This window comes from Gopherus evgoodei, chromosome 3 (assembly GCF_007399415.2).
Source record: "Gopherus evgoodei ecotype Sinaloan lineage chromosome 3, rGopEvg1_v1.p, whole genome shotgun sequence".
Taxonomy (NCBI): domain Eukaryota; kingdom Metazoa; phylum Chordata; order Testudines; family Testudinidae; genus Gopherus; species Gopherus evgoodei.
Genome location: NC_044324.1, coordinates 18,308,728 through 18,323,911, shown reverse-complemented (window position 1 = coordinate 18,323,911; position 15,184 = coordinate 18,308,728). Strand labels below are relative to the sequence as shown.

Below are 15,184 nucleotides of genomic sequence, written 5' to 3'. Positions count from 1 at the left end.
TATTGGCAATGTCACATGATCAAAGGGAGAAATCGTGAGGCTCTGGAAACCAAAGCCTTCTCCAGCTTTTAGGGAGGAACCTGAAGGTCAACTGGGCAGATTCAAGTGTATCAGTCTGAGTCTTCCTGATATGAGGTAGGAGCAGCTCCAGTGAGAGAGAAAACTTGGAAACATAATAATGTTTTGCATTACTGTGAGGCTTTCCATCTGAGGATCTCAGAGCATGTCACACAGGTTAACGTGCTAACCGCCCACATCATCCCATTGAGGCAGTTAATATTTATTCCTGTTTTAGTGATAATGAGATTGGCAGGAGAAGAGAGGTCAAATGCTCAATGTTTTCTAAAGAAAGGTGAATTGTCATTGACTGATACCATCATTAAAACATGTTGATTTACAACTAAATAGTGCCTTTACACTAGATTTGCTACATCTTTTTGCTATCTAGGAGAGTACACTATAACAATATATTTATATTTAAGCAATTATATATTATATTTTCATACTCATATTAACTGTACATTTTTATTATGTCAGAAAATGGCCTAATACATATTGCTTATTTACTAGATAACTAACTTTTTGCTCATGATTTACGTCAAGCTGAATTAGGATGGTAGAATTTAATTCAACACACAAACCAGCATATTATTTTTTATTTAAATGTTTTAAGAGATTATGTTTGCAGTGTTGTTGTAGCTGCCTCAGTCCCAGGATATTAGAGAGACAAGATGGGTGAGGTAATATCTTTTACAGGACCACTTTCTATTGGTGAGAAAGACATGCTTTTGAGCTTACACAGAGCTCTTCTTCGATATAAGCTCAAAATCTTATCGTTAACCACAGAAGTTTGTTCAATAAAAGATGTTACCTCACCCATCTTGTGTTTTAAGAGATTATGATAAATTTAGACCTTAACATATTTTGTATTAAATTCAGATTTCATTATAAACAGAAAAGAAACATTTAAGAAGAAAAACTTGTAATTTAAATAACAAAATCAACAAAATCCAATTTAAATTAAAAAAAAAATCTAAATGTTTGGATTTTTTTTAAATGTCATCGATTTTTGTCCACCCTGGTCAATGGCAGTTTCTCTCTTGACTGCAGTGGCCTTTGGATTAGGCTAAAAACAGCAGTGTAGATGTTCCAACTCAGGTTGGATCCTGGCCTCTAAGACCCTCCCACTTTGCCAGGTTTCAGAGCCCAGAATATCTGCACTGCTATTTTCACTCCACAGCCTGAGCCCGAACCCTGACTCAGCACCACAGGTCTTTGTTTGTGGTGTAGATGCACCCTAAATGACTTACCTCAAGGCCACATAAGTACCGTATGGTACAAACAGAACCCACACCTCCTTACTCCCAGTCCTGGTTTTAGTCACAAGAGTAGTGATGACAGCGGGACTTACTCCACACTGGCTGTTTCAGACCAGGCACAGGATAGACTTTGCTGACTAACTAGTGGATTTCCCCCACTGTAAAATAAGGATAATACCACTTTATGAGCTCTTCTGTACAGCACTTTGCACAGTGAAGCCCTGACCTCGGAAGGGGCCACTATGTGCTGCTGTAGTATAAAACCAACAAACCACATACTTTAATTACAGTCCAATGACTGCTTGGGTGAGCCTTGCTTTCAACACCAGCATAGTCTGCACAGGTTTAGGGCCTATTAGTTCAAACAGTTCTCCCACTGCTGTCCCCTCATGCACTGGTGGAGGTTACAGATGTCCCAGAATCCACAGCTTCAGAGAGCTGGGTCCTGTGGGATAGTTCTTCAGAGGGCGTTGTTCCCGAAATGGTTTACGATAGTGCTAGGAGGAGGTGGGGGCAAAATAGCCACAGTTCAGAACATGGGTTGGCCGTGCTAGTGTGCGCACATCAAACCGACTATGCTTTCTCTGGTCCTGTGCTCACAGGTCAGCTAGGAATGGCCCTGTTCTCTAGAGCTGATGGCCTTAAGACATGGCCATAAGCGGCTCAGCGCAGGTTAGACAACACTTTCATAAAAACACCAGAGGCCTGTTTATGCAACGACTTCCATTGCTGCTACCACTAGGTGTAACGTAATGCCAGGGGTCTCTCAGGCTCGGGCTGCTCAAACATTTTCTTTTTTCTGTGCAAATTTGGGTGAAAATTTTCATGGGAAGTGTCAAAATTTGTGGGTGGATTTTTTGTTTGTATTGCAGGTTTGTTTTTGTTTTGTTTTTTCCAGAAAGTTGAACATTTTTGGTCACAAATGTTTTAGTTTTAGGTTGAAAGTTTTTCAGACATTGGTCAAAAATGTTCATTTTTCATTTTTTCAATATTTCCAAAATTTCCAGTGGCAGAACTCCTCTCCACTCCATGCTTAAGTCCATGTGTCTGGTGGGACAAGCATTAGGACAAATATTTTGAAAAGTGACTAATGATGTGGGCGCGGGGGAGGGGGGGGAGGCGCTATTTTCAGAAAGCACTCAGCACCTGCTCTGTGAAAAACCAGGCCCCAGGTTGGTGACCCCAAAATGAAGGCACTCAAAAACCATCGGTGTTCTCTGAAAATCCAGGCTGAAATGTGGATAGCAAGAGAGAGGAAGAGGGAATTCCCTTTACCAAACACCTTTACAAAACCACCATATCTTCCCCCTACCAAATGCAGGACCAAGACTCCATTGTGCTAGGTGCTGTACAAACAGAACAAAAAGATAATCCCCACCCTTAAGAGCTCAGGGAAGATGTAGGCCTTTTTGGGAATGACAACTTTCATATCCTCATGGTCACCACTGGGGACTTAACCCATGTGGCATGAAATGAGCAAAGACTCACCAAGACGACAGGTTTGTATTTTTAAAAATCTCTGGCTATAGAGCCTATAGGTCTAATTGAAATAGATACCATACAGTGCTGCCAATTCTTGTGAGTTTATCTGGATCCTATTGAATTTTGGTATTTTTCTTAAAGCTCCAGCCTCTGGAGTCAAGTGACTATGTAAGAGTCTCAGCTTTCATTTAAAAAAAAAAAAGTCAGTTTGTAGCAACCATAGTTGCAGAGAAGAGATTGAAAACGTGAAGCAAGTTCACCCTGAAGTTTCACAAGCCAGAGGGCAATGAAAAAGAACCCAACATTTAGTCTTTCAACAACAACAAAAACACCTTGTGATTTTTAAAGCAATTCTCATGATTTTTTTGTGCCTTCAATCATGGGTTTTGAAGGTGTGGGGCTGGCAATTCTGAAGAAAACACATCTCAGGTCTTTTATTTCTTAGGCTTTTTTGATGGCTGGACTGCCTAGATTTTGAGTTTCCTCAGTCAATTCACATTAATTGTCTTGTCTTAACGGAATAAACTAATTATTCCAAAACTGTTCATAAAACTGTGTTGTAGCAAAAGAGCACTTTTGAAAATCCTTCCTCAGACTGGAAAAAATAAGAACCTCACCACTCTGTTTCTTTGAACCTTCCCCCAAAACTAGAACTGATCCCAACCCCAAACCGAGCCTTTTTGGTTTGTGTGTGTGTGTGTGTGCGCGCGCACGCATGTGAGTGCATGGGTGTGTGTTTTGAGATGGAATGGAAAAAGTTCCTGTAATATATCATTGAAGTATTTTTCATTTTCACTGAGCACCTTTGTACTTCTGCCTTCTAGCCGGAAGCAGAAGTGAAAGCTCCAGTTCTGAGGGAAGCTGCTCTCATTGCGTTTCTGGCTAGACTGCAAACAGCAGATGACAAATCCCCTCAAAAGCCTGCATTTGAGATTTCCAGACTGATTTTGAAGACTTGAGAATAAAGCTGGTTGGGAATTTTCTGTCAAAACGTTGCTTTTTCCGTTCTGGAAAATGCAATTTCTGCAAAATCTTTCCATGGGAAAACACCCAGACTCCCGAGGCAGTCAAATCACAGCTCCCATGAGGCTCCACAGGAGTTCTTGGGAACACCAATTAAAGTTGAACCAGCCTGAAACAAAACATTTCAACATTTCTGAATTGATATTTTTAGCAATGTTCCGATCTGGAAAAAGTTTTGACATTTCGACTTTTCATCCAAAAACATAAAGCAAAATATCGGAATTTCCCACGGGGATGGAAATTCCAGTTTTCAACCAGCCCAGTTTAAGAGATTTTAATAAACTTTAGTTTAATCATTTAAATGTCTGGCTCCTTGTCTGGGCAGACGCTTAGTTCCATACCTTGAAGTTCTTTTGTTAATAGCAATTAGGGTAGGAAGAATGTGATGCTTATTTGTATGGGTTTCTATGGATAGTCCTGCATTTTTGCATTATTTTTATAGGCTAAAATTTTTGCACAAACGGGAAATAAAAATAGCATAACCCTCAGTTTCTGAATAATTGTTACTTAATATGTAACAGTGGTAGGTCCAGAGCTCATAGGACATAGAATTGTGAGGGACCTCCTGGGCCATCCACTCCAGTCCTCTGCTTTTGCAGGCAACCTTGTCATGGAACAGATTCTGATATAATAGCACCATAATCCTTAATATTAATTGTAACATTTTCCCTTTAAATTGACAAAAAACATCCTGGGACAGTAAACTATGAGCACTGATGAGACCCTCCCCAACCTAAATTGGGGCCCCAATGTGCTAGGCACTGTACGTTGTGAGCTTTCCAGGCCAGGAATTTTTTCTTGCTATGTTTGTACAAGACTGCTAGGTGCTACCACAGTCGGAATATAAAATAATGAGAATAAGACACAGTCTTCTGCATTACGAGTTTACGATCTACATAGACAGGACAGACAAAGGATGGCATAAAAGAAGAATTGTTAGCCCATTTTTCAGATGAGGAACTGAGGCACAGAGATATGAAATGGCTGCTTGGGGTTACCTAGAATGTCTGGAGTAGAGCCAGGAAATGAGCACAGCTCTTCTGAGTCTCAGGCTTTGCTCACCCACAAAACATGTGCCAATTTAATTCTATCAATGCAACACCTTTGTGTGGACACCCTAACATTGGTTGAAGAATGCCTAAGGATGATTTAGTTTATTCCTTATTAAACGTAAGCACTCAATATACAGCACTCTTCAACCAGTTTCAGAAGGGCCAGCATCAATTTAACTAAACTGATTTAGTGAAATTTGTGTGCGTGTGCATGTAACTCACTACTGAATGTACGTTAAATTGCCTACTCACTGCTCTGTCCACAGAGGATATGAGTCTGTTATAGCCAGGGAGAACACAGATTAGTTCTTTAGATCAAGTTCTACCAGCTCCTAATTTTAGTTTTGGAGGTTCCTGATTCAATCCCCTGTGTGTAGACCTTGCTCCACTTGGTCAATTAACAGAGAACGTTTTTTCCCTTATGGTTGTTGACCAGAGAGAGAAATTGATGACTACCAATACTTACATCAAATCCTTCTAACAACTCGTCTACTTTCACACCCTTGAGCCACGCAGCTAAGGCGGCCTAAATTTTAGATGTAGACCAGGCCTAGATGTACTAATAAGGAGCTAACAGTGCATCTGCATGAAAACTAAAAAAAACCCTCCCACACAAATGAATTGATGATATTAGAACTCGTTCACCCAGTCACAACACATTGTCTTGCAGAAACCCCAGAGGCGGAGAAGGAAACAGTGAAGTGGTTAAATGTAAAAATCTTACCTTGCTGTGATGTTTGGTTTAGAGGCGAGGTTCTAATATGTTGTCTGAACTTTGGGAGAAATAAAAAAAGTCCATTTGTTACTAGGGGAAGGACCTTCTTTGTGACACAAAAGTCACTCAAGGCCTAAAGTCATTGAATTCAATAGGAGTTTTTTAATTGCTTTAAATGTGCTTAGGAACAGGTTCTTCATGTATTTTCATGGTGTTAGCATATTTTACTATGACGCATTCAGAGCTTGCTTGTGCATGTCCTTAAAAACTCACTGGTCAATTGATTTGGATGATTATAGTGGAGTTAACTAGATTTCAAACGTTGCCATACTATGTAATGCAGTTCATTGTTGCAAGATCTCTGTTAAATGATGCATGATGCAATCAATGAACCCCCTGAAGGAATTTACAAATCAGTATTACTTCAGGCAGAAAACCAGGAATCTGCCATAATTGTCTCCAGCTCATAGAATGTTGGTTGCTCAGGAATATCAGGGTTAATTATTTACACCTAAATACACAGATTTAACTTTAGATGCCTACATTTAATCCCCAAGTTTTAGGGGTTTAATCCTTCTGCACCTCAGTTTTCCATGTGGTAAAATTATGCCATTTAGAATCTCTCCAGGTTTTCTCAGCGAGGCAACAGAAAACAGCAAAGCCTGGGTGGTTATTCACCTAGCTAGCTATATTCTTCCCAGATCCAGTCCATTCTCCACTTCGATACCATGCACAGTGTCAGCAAATGATCGTGTCAGCCATCCATCTGGTCTCAACCCCTCTCATGTCTACAGCAGTGGTCTCCAACCTTTTTATGCCCCAGATCACTTTTTGAATTTAAGGGGAAGCAGGATCTGTGCCGCCCCTTCCCCGAGGCCCCGCCCTGCTCACTCCATCCTCTCCTCTCTCCCACACCCTCACTCACTTTCACCGGGCTGGGGTAGGGGGTGGGGTTCAGGAGGGAGTGAGTGAGTGAGGGCTCTGGGCTAGGGCCAAGGGGTTCACGGTGTGGGAGAGGTCTCTGGGCTGAGCCTGGAGCAGGGGGTTGGGGTGCAGGAAGGGATTCGGGGTGCTGGCTCTGGGAGAGGGGTCAGGGCTGGGGCAGGGGGCTGGGGTGCAGGAGGGGGCACAGGGTGCAGGCTCTGGGAGGGGGCTCAGAGCTGGGGTGCCAGCCTCCCACCAGGCAGAACTTACCTTGGGTAGCTCCAGGTCGGCAGCGCAGCGAGGCTAAGGCAGGCTACCTGCCTGCTCCAACCCCATGCCACTCCCAGAAGGGGGCAACATGGCCCTGCAGCCCCTGGGGGTGGGAAGCGGGGGGCATGTTGCTCTGCATGCTGCCCCTCTCTGCAGGCACTGCCCCCGCAGCTCCCATTGGCCACAGATCCCCATTTCCAGCCAATGGGAGGTTCGGGGGCAGTCCCTCTGCACCGCCGGAGATCGCAATTGACTGGGAGATTCTCTGGGATCGACCAGTCAATCTCGACTGACCGAGTAATGACCACTGGTCTACAGAATCTACCCAGGTAGATGCTTCCAGGGCTTCTGAGCACCTCACAGTCCTGAAGAGGCTTTATCCTCACACCACCCTTATGAGGGAGGGGAGCATTAACTCTATTTTACAGATAGGATCTGAGGCACAGAGTAGAGGCAGCAACTTATCAAACCTAAGGAAGTCTGAGGCTCAGCCAGAAATAGCATCAAAGTCCCTCAAGGCCCCGTGCAGCACTCTAGCCACTGGACCATCCTCCCTCATCTTTACAGAGAAGGTGGCCTGAGTTGAAGGGAACAAAAGGGCTCGAGTTACCGCTGGCATACACAAGTGCTGCCCTACGGATTTCAGAACTACCTGAGCCGCTGCGGCTACGCTGCCACAGGACACAGAAAGGAAGTCACAAGCTGCTTACTTACTGGGGGCGGGGGTGGAGGAGGTTTCTTCCTGGAGAATATCTGAAGTTTTTGCCTATTCGCAGCCTCACATTGCTTTTGTGGCGTGGACTGGTGGCGTTTGCTCCCATACAGTCCCATCCTGTGAGAGAGAACACAAATGAGCACGTGACGGGGGGCGATTCACGGAGTAAGGTGCTATTCAGTACAAGCAAGGGTGGTGTTAGCAGGTCTCAAACTAAGGTAAGGACAAATGGTAGGGATGAGTGAGAGGTACTTAAAAGCCCCCCCATTATTGTAATACCTGAGTGCCTCACAACAGGCCTGCAGGATTCAGAAGCACTGTTCTCTGCCTCTGACAGATGAGTGACTTGTCTAAGGTCACACAGGAAGTTTCAGTGGTTTGAGCGTTGGCCTGCTAAAGCCAGGGATGTGAGTTCAATCCTTGAGGGGGGCCATTTGGGGATTTAGTTGGGGATTGGTCCTGCTTTGAGCAAGGGGTTGGGACAAGATGAGGTCCCTTCCAGCCCTAATAATCTATGATTCTAAATCTGTGGCAGAGCAGGGCACTGGGCGTGCATCTCTGAGGCTAACATCCTGGCTTTCCAGTGCCCAGAGCATATACGGGAACTCTGGGTCCGAGCATTTGGAAGGTAGCAGAAGTTTTGAATAGAGATGGTTGAAATGTTTGTGTCAAAAACTGGCTTTCTGACCACAACCTACTTCTTTGCTTCGGTCGAAATGTTCTGCTTTGACAATGACAGGAGAAAAGACATCAGGTTTAGGAAACCCAAATGTTTCTACTGAGAAATAAATTGTTCACTTTTCAGTTTTCAGATACCCCAAAGATTTGTCAGTGACAGGTTTTTAAACACCTCCCCTTCCCTATATATATTTGGGGGGGGGGGAAGGGGGGGGAAAAAGCCAGCAAAAATTGGCATTTTTCAACTGGCTCTAATTTTTTAGTTTTGCAAAATCATCTCTCGCTCTACAGGCCGAGGCAGGAGAATAAGGGAGCGTAGATGCCTTTACAACCCTGCACGGGCTATGCACCCTGACAGGGGTGGGAGAGTAGCTTCCATAGCACTGCTGCTCCCCCTCTGATAGGTGTGGGCGGGCAGGAATGGGAAGCGGGGGCTGCCCTGACTTTGCTCATTCCCCCCTTGCTGAGCCTGCCTGGAAGAGGAATTATTCTGCTCCTTGTCTAAATCAGTAGCAGACTGAATCTTTACCCTGGATCCAGGGGGACAAGCCAGGAAATGAATTCTGACTCTGAGAGTCTGCTTCAATGGCAGGGCAGCTACTGCTGCCTGTAACTCAGGGCAGCTTGTCAAGTCCCACACACTCAGCGTGACAGCACCAGGCTCCTAGGTTGTAAGATCTTTCACTCAAGGAATCCATCTCTATTTCCACTGTGGAGCATTATACCCACATATGACGCTGATGTGATGACTAACCTCTTGGATGACACACCAGAGATTGACCAGCTAATAGCATGAGATGCCCCTTGAGATAAAGCTCCCTAGCTGGAAGCTATAACTTCTCATAGCCTCTGTGGATTGGCACAGAGGGGGACCAGTAACGCACGCTCCCCAGTGGGTTACACTAAGCAGGGTAAAACATCTGTAAATTATAAGCCGACTTTGATTTCCCCATTGGCAACTGCCACTCAGCTCTTCAATGGAAACAACAGGAAGAGGGTAAAAGAGACAAGTCACCTGATTAACAAGAAGAGGAAAGCTCCTCCGTGTGATATTGGAAAAGGAGCTTAATAACCTATGGAAATCCAGGGTGCACAGACAGTGAGCAGTGTTTCTAGTTACATGATGGTCATTGACTTGTACTTCTGGGGTCAGATGCTGAGACACGTGAAGAGTACATTATGCTCTCCGTGAGTGAGGATATCAGAAGCTGACCTAGGCAGTCCTTTTTATACACATGGTTCCCAAAGGGCTTCACCAGTTTTAGGACAGATTCTGATATCCTGACTCCAGCTGAGCAGCACATTTTCCATGAATAGGGTGACCAGAAAGTAAGTGTGAAAAATCGGGATGGGGGCGGGGGAGTAACAGGAGCCTATATAAGAAAAAGACCCAAAAATCGGGACTGTCCCTATAAAATTGGGACATCTGGTCACCCTATCCATGAATCACCCCAGTATTGCCAACTTCCAAAGTTCAAATGGCATGTGCCAGACCCCAACAAGTCACTAGACTGACTCAAACATCATGTGTATCAAAAAGCCATCTCCTGTGGTTTTGGTCTCTCTTTGAGCTCCCCTCACCACCCAGCACCTGTGAGACATACCATGCTGCCCATTCTCCTGAAATGGATGATTTGGACCCTGCTCCAGGAGCTGTGGTGGCAGGACCCAGCTGAGAGCAAATCACACAGATTTACCTAACATGCTGACTGCTGCGCTACCAGTTTCCCATCACCTCCAAAAGTCTAATGACTTCTGTGCCCACCCAACCCCACATCTGCCCATCCCAGCTGTAATTATGCATCCCCGGGCCCATATCAATACTGCCCACCGCTGCCCCTTGCTCCTCAGCACATCCCTGCTTCAAGGGTTCTTCATCCCAGTCTCCCAGGCCTGGGGGAGCCGCTGCACCAAATCCTCCTGCCCCCCGTTCTCAGGTCTGGTGTTGAAGGGATAGGAGGAGAGGAACAGAGAACAGACTGACCCATTCACCACAGGAGAAAATGGGGGAGCAGAGCCATCCTGCACCGCTGGGCTAATTTGGCTTCCCTTCCCTGTCTACCCCATGGGAATGGTACTGACTAATCCCCCACCCCTACCAAAAAGCCCATTAGGCTCCCACGGGGAGTGGGGAGAGTTCTGCCTACCTCCTGCTGCATCCATGATTGGCTGCTTTCCCCCAGGAGGCAGGTAAGCCGAAGGCAGGCAATGGGAGGGGGGTTTCCTTGAGCGGAGCTGAAATGCCTGAGAAGGTGGGAGCTTCTCCCAGGACTCTCAGAGAATGGCACCATTGGCGTTACTTGCAATGAACTCGCGAGAGCTGGCGGCACCGAATTCCCATTGACTTCACAGGGCCTGCTGTGAGGAATGGCTCACCAATTTGCACTAGAGTGGCACAGTCTAGCTGTGTATATATAGAAATCACTACACCATTGATATGCAGCCATCTCTGAGGTGGAATCTGGTGGCAACTGAGAGCAGGAAGGGGAGGCCACAGCATACAGGCTTCCAGCAAGAAGGGGAGTTTCAGGTACACCAAATGTAAAAGACAGAATTTGCCTGATGGGGCAGAGCTTCCAGCTTCCCCCCTTTGGCAAAATGCCCTGCTCTTGCAAAACGTGACTTCGAATTTTTCAATGCACTCAGGTAGTCAGGACCTGAGTTTTTGGATGATCTGTGTGGCAGTACAAAGCCCTCTAATGCCACTGACTCAGAAGAGAAAACCTCACTTACTCAGACACCTATTCCACTTCTTTCAGCAGCTTGGGCTTTCCTTGGCTGTCTAGAATCCTGTGGCACCTTATAGACTAACAGACGTTTTGGAGCATGAGCTTTCGTGGGTGAATACCCACTTCCTCAGATGCATGTAATGGAAATATCCAGGGGCAGGTATATATATGTGTGCTAGCAAGCAAGCTAGAGATAACGAGGTCAGTTCAATCAGGGAGGATGAGGCCCTGTTTTAGCAGTTGAGGTGTGAAAACCATCATCCAAGTATTGACAGGGCCTGTCCCTGCTTAGCAGAACTAGGTGATTATTAGGAGCAAATGTGATCTATTTACTGATCTTGCCCCATTCTTTCCACTTGTGAATTGTCCATGAACAGATCATGACTCTAATGAATTTGCTCATTATCTGAAGTTCTTTAACACTTTGTGCAACTATATTTCAGCCTGCGTGTTGAACTACTTGCCACATGTGGGCATTTGAGTATTGGATATTCAGAATTTGCTCTTCAAGTCATGTTACTGGTCCACTAAGCCACTGAGGCATTGCTGCTGATCCTTGATTGGATCATAGACAAGCTGCTTGGCTTAAAACTAGCGTGACCAGATGTCCCATTTTTAAAAGGACAGTCCTGTTTTGGGGGACTTTTTCTTATATAGGCACCTATTACCCCTCACCCCCGTCCCGTTTTTTTTCACAGTTGCTATCTGGTCACCCTACTTAAAACCATTCACTTTCCTTCTGCATTGTCTAGCTACTGTCAGCCTCATTCTAAGTGTGTATCTAGCTATGGCTTCCACCCCTGTGGCATCTGAGCACCTCACTATCTTTTAATGTATTTCTCCTCAAAACACCTTTGTGAGGTACAGCAAGTGTTATTAACTCCATTTTACAAATGGGGAAACTGAGACACAGAAAGACTAAGTGACTCGTCCAACATCACACACAAAGTCTGTGGCAAAGGACAGAATTAAACCCAGGTCTCCATGTCCTTGCTTAGTGCCCTAACCACTAGACCATCCTTCCACTCAACATGGAGGATATCCAGACAAGAGTAAGTGGAATTGCAGACAACCAGGTGCATTTGCACAAATATAAGTTCCTCCTCAAACAGAAAAGGCTGCACTGAACACTACTCCGAGATGGAAAGTTTATGGGTCTTAACACCACAAGAGGACCTGCAAAGAGCGCCCTAGGATAAACAGAGATGGTGGCACCTGGTTCGTCTGATGGCGTAGGAAGGTTTCACATTTAGAAATGGTTCTTGCAAAACTACACAGAAAAAGTCAACAAATGTGGCTCTGCCTAGATGGGAATTGGAATTTGTGAAATAATTGCGAATAATTTCCGCCGCTCATCATTCCGCCCTATTTTTTTAAGAAATGTAAGAAGACCAGAGCTGTAGGCATTTACAATATACATTAGCCCCTTTCTGACCTGATTCATACATTCTGGAAACACTCTATTTATACTCTTGATTTGCGGATATGCCAGTCCTACATGCAGATAACTGTTGTGCAAAACCCTCAGATAGATAGATAAGAGAGAGTCTGCTAGGCCTCCTGTGAGGTGCTGAGCCTCCAAAGATGGTCAAAATGTCTTTGCTTTTTTTTTTCCCCTCAACAAAAATAAAGTGTTTTGTTCAACCAATAGAGTTGAATTTTTTTTTAACAAAAAATTGTTTTTGAAGAAATTGAGTTTTTTAATTTTGGGGGAAAAAAAACATTTCACGAGAGGTTTGAGAAGTTTTGTATCAAAACAGGTGGAAAATGCTCCCTTCTCAATTTTTTTAGCCTCCCCCCACTCTCTCTTTTATTTTCCTCTGAAAAAGAGGGGAAGGAGGTAAAAAGATGAGATAAAGTGTGTATGGAGGGAATATTCTGATTTATTTATTAGGGTTGTAGAAAAACAGCAAAATATTTATAATACATTTAAATTGATATTCTATTATTAAAAGTGCAATTAAAACTGATTAATTGCAATTAATATTTTGAATTGAATTAATTTGTTTTGAGCTAATGGCATGAGTTAACTGCGATTAATTGACAGCCCTCTTATTTACCTTTTCCCACTTGAAAAAGCTGGATTTTTTTAAAAAAAAATATGAGAGAAATGGCAGGGGAGACCCACTTTCCCATATTTTAATCAAGAGATTAAAAAAATAACAATTAATTGCAGTTTTAATCACACTGTTAATAAGAGAATACCAACTGAAATGTATTATAAATATTTTTGGATGTTCTAAATTTTCAAACATAGTGATTTCAATTACAATACAGAATACAAAGTGTACAGTGCTCACTTTATATTATTATTTTGTATTATAAATATTTGCACTGTAAAAAAGATAAACAGAAGAAATAGTATTTTTCAATTCACCTCATACAAGTACTGTAGTGCAATCCGTTTATCATGAAAGTGCAACTTACAAATGTAAATTTTTTTTTACACAACTGCACTCAAAAAACAAAAGAATGTAAAACTTCGAGCCTACAAGTCCACTCAGTCCTACTTCTTCTTCGGCCAATCGCTAAGACAAACAAGTTTGTTTACATTTGCAGGAGATAATGTTGAATGTCACCTGAAAGTGAGAACCAGTGTTCACATTGCACTGTTGTAATATAAAGTGAGCACTGTGCATTTTGTATTCTGGGTTGTAATTGAAATCAACATATTTGAAAATGTAGAAAAACATCCAAAAATATTTATAATAAATTTAAATTGGTATTCCATTATTGTTTAGCAGTGCAGTTAATTAATTGCAGTTCATTACTTAACTGCTTGAGTTATCAGTTAACGCAAAACGAACTAGATTAAAAAATAGTCACAATTAATTAAGCAACTAAGCAATCAATTAAACTGTTAATTGATTGGTGGTAAAATAATTTATTGGTTAATTGATTAACATTCAATCAGCCAATTAATTACTTGCAACACTTTTTTAATCTAGCTAATTTGTTTAGTGTTAACCGCTAGAGTTGTCAGTTAATTAATTAACTGCAAATGTTACTCTTTCACCACCATAATATCAAATAAATGTCTTTCCCTACTTTCTTTCCCTTTTTGGCTTATTTCCCCATACCCCACCCCATTCCAGAAAGTAAATAAGTTAAAAAACAGTCAAAAATACATTTTTGGAAATCAAACTGTTTTTGGTGTCCGGAACCAAAAATGAATCACAAATTGCAATCTGAAATCAAAACTTTCATTTAGTTTGGAAGCTTTTTGCCAAAGAATCAAAATTTGGCATCAAAGAGTTTTGAGCCAAAACATTTTGTCTGAAATTGCTCACAGGGAAAATAACAGGTTTTTTGACCCGCTCTACCCACTTGGGTCCATGGGAGTTGAGGGAAATCAGCACTGCATGGGATTGTTACATTCATGGCATACACACAGAGCTGTTGGATAGAAACATAAATATTCTTTCTGGAAGGTTGCAATGTAGCGTGACTTTATTTTTTCAGAATTCAGAACACACAAAACCCCCAAAACAGAGAGAAAAAGCAGGTTACTCCCCAAAACAGAGAGGCGCAACTCACCCGGCCTTACACTAGGCTGGCTCTCTGCTGGCTGACTGGTGCTTCTAGGTGGGACGCAGATAACACACTTCCCCTAGACCCCCGTCCCCAGCCAACCCCCTCTGAAATTTAAAGTAACAGCCTACAATTTTAACGCAGATTTTAATACACCCCAAGGATCAGGCTCATACTGTATGTCAGAAAACACACAAAGGCTACAGACACACTGATTATTTGTACAGCACCTCCAAAATTACTGTGCTTCAAAGAGTAACAGATAGTATGTCTACTCTGCAAAAAGAGACCCATGGCAGCTGGCTAAGGTAGCTGACACAGGTTCCTGGGGCTCAGAGCCCAGGCTCCAGCCTAGCCCTAACATCAATATTGTTATTTTATAGCTCTGCTGCCTGCACCCCGTTAGTCCAAGTCAGCTGAGCCGAGCTCTGAGACTTGCTCCCTTGGGCTTTTTAGTCGCAGGGTAGACACACCCAAAAGGATGGCGGTCCTCTGAAAGACCATATACCTCTTGGTGCATTGACCAGTGCAGATTTTCGCCCTTGAATCCCACCTCATTTCCAGCCCAAATGAAGTGAAATATCTGCACCATTCTTGCTGCAAAAAGTATCATTCACTCGGCAGCTTTTGAGACCCATTTCACAGCACATGTAGGTAGAGTGAGGTCAGAAGGACAGGCACATCTTGAGAAGCTCAACACAGTGTAATTCTGCGCACAGCAAAGCCTCTGTTTACTTCTAGAGATA

General features: G+C 43.3%; 1 protein-coding gene across 5 annotated transcripts in view; it reads right to left on the bottom strand.

Moving 5' to 3' along the window:
* Positions 1 to 15,184, bottom strand: part of BLK (BLK proto-oncogene, Src family tyrosine kinase) — a 71,931-nt gene that overhangs the window by 35,236 nt on the left and 21,511 nt on the right. For 4 of the 5 annotated variants that reach the window (XM_030555206.1, XM_030555203.1, XM_030555208.1 and 1 more), the window contains 2 exons: positions 7,500 to 7,617; positions 5,601 to 5,649 (listed from right to left, as the gene is read on the bottom strand). In XM_030555206.1, coding sequence (XP_030411066.1) covers positions 5,601 to 5,649; positions 7,500 to 7,616 — 166 coding nt within the window. In that variant the 5' untranslated portion in view covers position 7,617. Of the gene's footprint in view, positions 1 to 5,600; positions 5,650 to 7,499; positions 7,618 to 14,444; positions 14,481 to 15,184 lie in introns of those variants that run through there. The other variant, XM_030555207.1, reaches the window with a different exon arrangement.